General features: G+C 42.6%; 1 protein-coding gene across 1 annotated transcript; it reads left to right on the plus strand.

The window, feature by feature from the left end:
• The first annotated feature begins 957 nt into the window (after nt 1-957).
• On the plus strand, nt 958-9,004 carry LOC144120499 (EEF1A lysine methyltransferase 4-like). The gene is made up of 3 exons (XM_077652946.1): nt 958-1,249; nt 2,220-2,503; nt 7,321-9,004. Exons 1-3 carry the CDS (start codon nt 1,093-1,095, stop codon nt 7,603-7,605), a joined length of 726 nt encoding a protein of 241 aa, XP_077509072.1. The 5' UTR covers nt 958-1,092; the 3' UTR covers nt 7,606-9,004.
• The last annotated feature ends 615 nt before the right edge of the window (nt 9,005-9,619 follow it).

Below are 9,619 nucleotides of genomic sequence, written 5' to 3' on the forward strand. Positions count from 1 at the left end.
AAGCCAATCAGACTCGGTACACGCGAAGAAGTCGCCACCGCGCGCTCTCTTTTGCGGCGTCCTGCATGGGCTTCGGCACCTAGAAAAGGTATTTCTGGATAGGTCTCTCCTCTACAGCATTATTCATGCGAGATTTGCTTGCTAGGTGTCCAACGATATGTGAGACAGATACTGCGCCATTTCCTTTCCCCCAAAACCAATTATTATTACTCGGGCTGCGTTTCGATGGAGGCGAAACGCTAAGGCGCCCGTGTGTTGTGCGATGTCAGTGCACGTCATCAAAGATCCCCATGTGGTCGAAATTATTCCGGAGCCCTCCACTACGGCACCTCTTTCTTCCTTCCTTCCTTCACTTCCTCCTTTATCCCTTCCCTTACGGCGCGGTTCAGGTGTCCAACGATATATGAGACTGACACTGCGCTATTTCCTTTCCCCCAAAACCAATTATTATTATTATTATTATTATTATTATTATTATTATTATTATTATTATTATTATTATTATTACATGTGAGACAGATACGGCGCCATTTCTTTTCCCCAACAACCAATTTAATTTAATTTGGATGCAGCTTTTCGCTTTCGATCAGGGTTAACGAGAGCTAAACCACCAGCAATTTTTGCAGCGACCACACAGAACGTTAAACAAATGCGCCTGTGGACCTTTTAGACATGCTTTTAGTACAGGGGTCGCAGTACCATCTATTACAGAATTTCAGTTTCGATTCATATTTCCTCGCAAAATTTACGGAGTAGGTTGTACAGCATATTTACATTCAAAACTCTTAGTGAATTACTCTAGCGAAAATGGGGCTTTAAAATTCTGTTTGCCAGGGAAATGCATAGAAACGATGTGATTGCATGCATTGTACGAGCACGGACGATACGAACATGGCGGTTGGAGAAACAAAGATGGAGGCTTTTTCATTGGTTAGGATTGCCCTTGCTTCCGCAGCTCTGTGTTTTCCCGTGTCCACGTGGTTGTTGCTAGCAGCTGCCGGCACGTTTTCCGCGTTGAGCGTTGACAAGCCGGGACATATTTGCCGCTTTCCTCGCTACAGGGTTTCAGGGTAAAGTAATGTGAACAGTTTGATGGCCATTCCGAAGGAAAATGCAAGCTACTGCGATGTGGCTTACTGGGATGACAGGTATCAAACTGAGGTTACGTACGACTGGTTGCTGCCATACCATACGTATGCCCACCTCATCAGTCGGCATGTCAAGAAAACAGATCGGATTCTTATGCTCGGTAAGCGTCATCTCTTATTGCCGTATTACCGTAATATTTGCGGTGCCGGGCACGCCCGCCTAATTTTATTTCGTTGCCTGATCGTGATAAACGGAGCTCAGTGATACCATTTTCCTGGCTGTAAGCGCGACTCCAAGAGAATCAAACGTGATGCAGCGTATGCAGTTGCATGAGTGCGCCCAGTTTAGTCCATAACATGTTTAAAACATCTCCATGTCATCGATGCGGCGCAGCACCCTGCAGCGGTAGTTAGACCGTGCTAAACCATTTGTTTTGTTTCGGCTAGAGCACTAACGATTACTTACGTTGTGCTTGTTAGCTAAGTAGCAACCTTTTTTATTTTTGTGATGTGATTTTAATGATTCATTGCTGTGTTTAAAGTGCTGTACCAGTAGTGTTTTACTTTACCATCAGATATGTCACTGCAGTGGGGGGCCGTCATGGAAACAGCTTATAGAGTTATGGAAACAGCTTATAGAGTTATTACCTCGTGAAAGTTATGCTGTCTTTGTTATTACTCTACCTCTGGTGCACTTATTGACCAATGCATTGCATTTCCGACTGTCCAGATTTTGCGGTCCCTGTGTATTCAGAAGTGGTCAGTTCAATTACAAATGAACTGTAACAGTAAGCTTTTGTAGGCTTTCTGTAATCATGTTATGCTTCGGACATTGCACATGCAGCTAATTGTATGGTCACATCGTCTTCGCTCTAATTCATTCTTACTTGCCTTAGCCCTGTGTGGGGCAGTGGCTCGGAGGCATGCCTTTCAGGCCAGTCACTGTTCACTTGCTAACAGTATTTTGCCATTAATCATTACTACCATCTTTGATTTCTGTTGACCACATATTGAATGTCTGCAAATTCTTCTTAAAGTTTGCATTCAGCTATTTGCCATTGCACCTACATGTTTTCTGTGATGTGTTAGTGAGGAATTTTTCTATCTTTTTCATTTTCTTTTTTTTTTCAGGTTGTGGAAACAGCCCTCTCAGTGAGCTGCTGTTCAAGGATGGCTTTAAGAACATTGAAAACATTGATTACTCTCGTGTGGTGATAAATAATATGGCGTCACACTGTGATGACTGCGCTCAGATGAAATGGCACGTTATGGATGCCACGCAACTGCAGTTTCCAGACAGCTCATTTGATGTAGTCATTGAAAAGGCCACACTCGATGCTATGATGGTGAAAGAAAAGGACCCTTGGACAATCTCCGAATCAACCCAGATATTGGTGACAAAAGTACTGAAGGAGGTAAATTCAGAGTTTTGTTGTACTGCTGTGATGCCACAGATTACAGCGGTGGTGGAAAATGTCTTCATTGGTCACGTTGAGGGGTACTTTAGTCTGAAAGTGGTACGCTTAGTCCAGGGCCCCAACGGCTCTTGTGACCGCCGCAGCCTGGGTGACCAGCTGGTGCTGACCAACCTGGTGGGATGACGGGAGGGCATGCTCCCAGCCGGCTACATTCTTGACAGGCAGCCAAAAGGCTTCCCGAATATCCTGATAGGCCCACACAATGTAGTATGAAGTTGCATGCTCTCTGCATAGTGGGCATTTGGCGCAGTAGTGGGCAGGGCAAAGGCGCTACAATGCTGGCCCCCAAAAACCAAGCCTGTAGTCTTACATTATATTTTCTACACAAAAAATAAAAATTTTAGATGCAAAGTTTAAACTAGGAAGCATTTTAATTTAATGCCTACCGAAGCTATCTTTAACTTTGCTATGGTAATCCTAACTTGTTAAAACTAAAAGGTTAATGTAAGAACTGAGCAACTTCTAGCGTAACAGGATAATGCAGAGGTACAAAAACGGTAACAGGACTGACATGTGGGTTTGGTGATGATTAAGGATATTGTAAACCATTTGAATCATGCAAATAGCATTGGCATAGCACATGGTAAGGCATTAGTTGTTTTTGGGAGATAGCCGCTACGTTCTGCACATGGTAAGGCGTTAATTGTTTTCTGGGAGGTAGACACAACATTCTATCTAAAGTACTTTTCTGCTGTGTTAAGCATATTGTAGCTGTAGGCAATGGGCATTTTTTCTTGCATATTCTAGTGAAGTCTCAATACCATTTCATTTTAGTCTCATTGTGCAACAGTAGCCATTTCACATGTAGCTTCCTTTTTTTTTTTCACATTCCAACTGTATGTGCTGCATTATATTTGCTGAGATGAAGCCCTGCTGTCACATATGCTGTTGGTAGAATTTCCAGTTATTCTGCTTGAGTGCATGACTTGAGCATGAAATATTGCTGATTTTCGGTTCACCAGCAGTGTATAACACTGTCCTTTATAACAGAAAGCACTACAGTCAGATACAACTTAAGAACAAAGTGGAAAATGTGCCTCAAGTGGCGTTAACCAGTCCTCATAACATCGTGGTTGAGCACCTTGCTCCTGGTAGCATAACATTGCAGGGGGCTGGCAGGCGGTAGGGGATTAATGGCGGGCTAGTGAATTAATCATGGACTAACCACGACGTCATGACAAATGGTCAGTGAGTGCTATTGGCTGGAAGGTCTCTCTTGAGAGGCATTTGCCACTTCATTTTTTATTTTATCTGGCTATTGTATTCAGGAGTAATCTGTTCTCCTTATGTCTATGTCTTACTTGGAGAACTGTCACAAATCTAACTATGGCAGGAAGACTACATTGTAATATTTGAAGCCATATATTAAGAAAGATGTGGCCTCCCCTACTAAATTTGACAGCTGCCTACTGATGCTGCACTTTAAAGGAGTATATACTCAGTTTCATACGAGGTGGCTCAAAAAGTAGCATAGCAAGTCCTCTGAGAGATACACAAAGTTACTAAGCAACTGGTACATATTGCACATAGTCACCATAGTTTTTGAAGCATTTGTTCCAACGGTAAACCAATCTGGCCAGGTGCTTGTTTAATGGTCCCAAGAGGTGGAAATCGCTTGGTGCGAGATCCAGGCTGTGTGGAGAGTGTTCCAATACAGAGCATCGGAAACACTGCACCATATCACATGTCATTTGAGATGGTGCTTGGCCACCCTCACCTTTTCTCATCTCGCATATCTATTCTGCCTTTATTGAATTTCTGGCACAAAATCCACACCTAGCTGTTTTCATGACATTATAGCCCTTCCATAAACATCCACTAATTGGCGATGAATTGCAGCTGGGGACTTCTTTTTTTGAAACTTAAAAAAATTTACTGCTGTTTAAGTATTGCTGAACCTGGTTAGAGAGCGACAGGTGTAGTGTATCAAGCAAGTAGACACAGCTTGTTATCTGTAATGTTGAGTGCGTTCCGCACACTGGATAGGCAGCGCACCCACCCTGCCAGGTGGTAGCAGCTTGTCATCTGTAAGGCTGAGTGGGTTCCGCACACTGGATAGATACCCGCCGTGCCACGGTGACTCAGTGGTTAAGGCACTCGTCTAATGAGCGGGAGTACCCGGTTTCAAACTTGACCTAGCGCCTTTCCCCAGGTTTGGTTTGGAACCAGACCATAGTGTGTTTCCTTTGGATGGAGGCGAAAGAGGACACTTAACTCTGCTTATGTGGAGGAATCGAAAGCATCTATTTTGAGGGCAGGAAATGTTTTTTGACCATAGGAAAGGGTGCAGTAGCTCTCAGATGGTCACATCTCAGTGGACATTTCAACCTTATTATAGTTGGTGTTGACTGACCATTTGGAAGCCCAACAATACATCTTCCTCCATCTCCCTGACCATTTGGAAGCCTAACAATATATTTACCCCCATCTACTGGTGATAACATTTGAAAGCTTAGATTGCCTCTTCTACCTAGATATGGAATTTAATTTGCATTGGGTATTTACACAACCATGAGAGCTCTTGTTACTTAACGTATTGAACCACCCTCATACATGAGGTGCAATGCTGTTGAAGCTGATGCTCTTGTTTGCACTGCCTACATCCCTGATCGAAAAGCAGTACATTCCTCTTGGTGAGTGAAAAATAATAGGAGCTTTGCCTGCAGACTTGATGCATTTGTCGTGAGTGTGATTAAATGAGTGCTTAATGCTGACGACACATGTGTCACTTTCTCGTGCCTTAGACCATTTGGCTACAAAAAAAGCATAGAGTAGCGTGCCTCTCTTTATTTTTTCATGCTTACTACTTCCTCAATTTTCACAGCATTGCACATGATGTATGAAACGAAGAATAGGCATGTAATTTTCAGGTGTGTTCTTTTTTCTTTGTAATCATGCATAAGGCATTAGTATATGTGGATTACCACATAGTATTTGTCTACAATTGATAAATAATCTATAATTGAATTTCTCTCATACTGTTTCAGTTTCAGCAGCCTAACTATAGCTGTGATGTCAGTTTCTCATTCTTTATTGAGTATGTCTTCATTCATTGTCATTCCGGCTTTTGAGGTAGGCTGGCTTCAGTGTCGTAGTGAATTAAAATGAAGAAGCAGCAATTATACCGCAGCTCTTTCATTCCTCATGTGACTTACATGGAACTTTGACATCACAGAGCTGTTGAGACTGAAACAGCATGAGAGAGAAATTCGATTTAAATTATTTAGCAGTCATAGGCGAATACCACGTGCTGATCTATGTATAGTTATGTATTGAGAATCACTACAAAGAAAACATGCCACTAAAATTGGGTGCCTATACACCTTTTACACCTTCAAGGTGTATAGACACTCGCTAGGAGATAAACTGCAATGCATGATGAATGAGTTAAACAGGTAGAGCAGAATGATAAGTCTAAATGTTAACATGCAGAAAACGCAAGTAATGTTCGACAGTCTTGCAAGGAAACAGCAGTTCACAGTCGGTAGTGAGGGGCTGGAAGTTGGAATACATCTACTTAATGCAGGTAGTGACCGCAGATCCGAATCACGGGAGTGGAATAACTAGAAGAATTAAGTTTGGGCTGGAGTGCATATGGCAGGTTCTGTCAGATCATGAATGGCAGTTTACCAATATCCCACAGGAGAAAAGTATGTAACACTTGTATCTTACCAGTACTCACCTATGAGGCAGAAACGTGGAGGCTAACGACAAGGGTTCAGCTTATGTTAAGGACAACCCAGTGAGCTATGGAAAGAAAAGTGATAGGTGTAACATTAAGAGATCGGAAGTGGGCAGAGTGGGTGAGGGAACAGATGCGGGTTAATGACATCCTAGTCAAAATCGAGAGGAAGAAATGGGCTTGGCAGGGCACGTAATGCGAAGGCAAGATAGCCACTGGTCCTTCAGGGTAACAATGTGGATTCCAAGAGAAGGCAAGCGTAGTAGGAGGCGGCAGAAAGATGGGTGGGCGGTTGAGATTAACAAGTTTTCAGGGATGTGGTGGCGGCAGCTGACAAAAGACAGAGTTGATCGGAGAGGCATGGTAGAGGCCTTTGCCTTTTGCAGTGGGCACAGTCAGGCTGATGATAACATCTTCAAGGGCAGCACCAGGGCTTGATGACAGTGGTGAAGGATGCACATTATTTGTCGCACTCTGTTAAGAGTACTGAGAAACCTGCTTGTTAAGATTCAACAAGCTCTGCGTAGAACATGGTGGTGCTTATCAACATTTGCATACTTTTTATTTGAAATTCACAGAAAGACTGTGACCTTGCACATGAGTTCTTTTGCTGAGAATGAAATGCTTATGGAAATGCTATTCCATGTTTTTCTTGTAATGACCGTAATGCAGTCAGAGTTAACTTTGCAGCTGGAACTTGCCACTTTCCTGTCTTTGGTGCTATCAAAGCCATGCTAGAGGGAGGTTTTGCATGCATCCAGCGATGTAAAAAAACAGCCTGCAGTTCACAAGCTCAATGCATCGTAAAGTTTATAGTAAAGCATGAATAAAGTCTGGCAGAATGCAGCTAAGTTTCTGTGTGCTACCAGCTGACAACTCCAGACTGCCTACTGCAGCAATTTAATTAATTAAACTAGGCTAGTCTACTGTTGGTCACAAATTCCTTTGAATTTATTTTCTGTGCAGCTTGCAACAAAGTGTTTTTTGTGCAGCTTTTTTAGCCGCATGCCTTTTCTTCGTCTCTTTGTATGTGCTGAAGAAGCTGAATTGCATCCTGCTATGTACATTCCAGGTCAGCCGTGTGCTGTGCAGTGGCGGCCGCTTTATATCCATCACCTTCGCACAGCCCCACTTCCGGAGTCCGCTCTACGCTGACACTCAGTTTGGCTGGTCGCTTGACACATTTGAATTTGGCAGCAGCTTTCATTACTTTTGTTACGTCATGACCAAAGGCCAAAGGCTTTCGTCCAATGCCGTGTCTCATTACTGTTTGCCTACGTTTCGCAGAAACTCTAGCACAAGCCAAAGCAGTGAACCTGAAAGTGAAGACTTCCTTTTGCAGATTTTAGCCTCTTGACACTTGGTGGAAGCTTAGTTCTTTTACTGTAATCCAAAATTTTATCTGTAGGACTAAAATTTATGGGAAAGGTTGTCAGCAACATTGACAAATGCGAAGATGTATGCTTCAGAATGAAGCCAACATTTCCACTTTTTTTGCTAAATATTATATTTTTGAATACTGGTCAGACCTGTGCAGTGGCCGCAGTTTGCTTAGGGGTCCTACTGCTAACAGAAAACTGTTAACGATATGCAAGTTGCTTCACCGATCCTAAGAGAGGTTCAGAGTGTCCTTTTTTTGTGTGTGCGCTATATACAAACCAGCCCGGTATGCAGCGTAATGGAGCTGATGCCATTGGGAATGCATTTTTACCCAGGAAAAATTGGAAAATTATTGCCATGCCTTGTCTGGATGTACCACTGGCATTTTCCTAAAATTGCAAAAAATTAAGCCTGTAGCCAGTGCACATATTTTTTATGAAACTTGGAAAAAACTGCGAAAACGCCTTCGTCACTTTGAGTTGTTAATTCGCTGTCGCCCTACCATCTGCAAGCCGTACTCGTTAGTTGGTAGAGTGACTGCCCAGGTAGGTTCTGGTCCCAGATTTGATCCCAAGACCAGGACAAATTCTTCTCTAACTACCTTTCTAGCCGTATTGCTAAGCTTGGGTGGCTAGTAATGAGTAATTACTCCCTTATTACAAATTTACTCCAGTTTGGCAAATTTCCTGAACATTAAAACATTGGACTTAAACCTGTATATGTATGTGTACTAGGTTTGTATTGTTGCCATGAATGGACCATCTTCATAAATCCTATGCCAATTTCCCAACAATGCTGCATGCCCAAGTGGCAATGGAACAGCCAATGTTTACTGCAGCACAGTTTGAGTGTTTTAAAAAAAATTTTAATGCAGTTTCTGTAGTGATGGGATGCATAGGTGCAAAGTGCCAGAAAGCATGTTCAGCAATTCATCCTTATCCGACTGCTGACTAGTGCTACTGTTTGCTGATGCAACATGGAAATTTCAGCCTGTGGACTTGGATACGGTCTACGGAAATGCAAACTCTGCAAGCCGAATTGAAATACTATATTCTTGCATTTGTGCAACCACCATTGTATGTGATGACATTGGTCAGGCTTTCATTCTAGCTTATGGTGCTAGAGCAGGCCGAGTAACTTGGCACAGAGTAAAATGTATGCGCGGATAGCTAAGTGCTTAATATTTAACATATAGTTGATTAACTGCAGAGGAGTTGTACTGTGATATAGCCTGATGGTTGTCCCATTGTGTGCTAGAGTACGTCTGCCATTTTTTGCTGCTAAGGAGGGTGTGCAATGATTTACATTCATGATATCAGTGTGGTTTTTTATTGTAATACTTGTTGGGTACATTGAATAAAGTTATTTTAATGTTAGCTGTGGTAGTCTCATTCGAGGATATAAATGTTGAGGATGAAGCAACAGGGATTCCTTTCATTGCCTTCATTTTGTGTGTGGTGGAAGTGGTGCTTGAAGTCAAGGTATAAGATGCGTGCAACTACTTCAGAGTCTGTTTCCTCGAACAGTTACCCTCAATGAAAATAACGTGTAGTGTGCCAACTATACCCATTTTCTCTACTGGCCTGCCAGGGCTGAGCTGTGTCTGAAACGACGAAGTTGGTCTGTCTCTTGGTCCTGGCTGCGCTAGGCGCTATGCTGCAAGATCTATCCCAGTGGCTTGGTCTCTCTGAGCACCCTGAAAAAACTCATCCCTGTACATGGAGATATGCCGTCGATGCTAGAAAAAGCTAGAAACATTTATTTCGATACCATGGCAATCTGGTATCTAGGGGTTGGAGATGTTGTTTTCACTTTGCAAAATTTGACGAAGTTTTTTAATGTTTACTACAGAATGCAAATTTCCGTTTTTTCTTGTTGAATATTATTTCCTTGGAAAAATTTTTTTTTCCTCTTGATAAGTGCGGCACTCTTGCGCACTCAAAAGTCGCATATAGTTGATCTTGGGTTTTTTGTTAGCAAGAGAATTTTCA

This window comes from Amblyomma americanum, chromosome 2 (assembly GCF_052857255.1).
Source record: "Amblyomma americanum isolate KBUSLIRL-KWMA chromosome 2, ASM5285725v1, whole genome shotgun sequence".
Taxonomy (NCBI): Eukaryota; Metazoa; Arthropoda; class Arachnida; order Ixodida; family Ixodidae; genus Amblyomma; species Amblyomma americanum.

What these genes read in the sequence shown, in the direction of transcription:
- LOC144120499 (XM_077652946.1), top strand. Translation starts at nt 1,093, where the DNA reads ATGGCCATTCCGAAGGAAAATGCAAGCTACTGCGATGTGGCTTACTGG. An exon ending in AGATCGGATTCTTATGCTCG is followed by an intron (nt 1,250 to 2,219) that starts GTAAGCGTCATC and finishes TTTTTTTTTCAG; the next exon opens with GTTGTGGAAACAGCCCTCTC. An exon ending in TGACAAAAGTACTGAAGGAG is followed by an intron (nt 2,504 to 7,320) that starts GTAAATTCAGAG and finishes TGTACATTCCAG; the next exon opens with GTCAGCCGTGTGCTGTGCAG.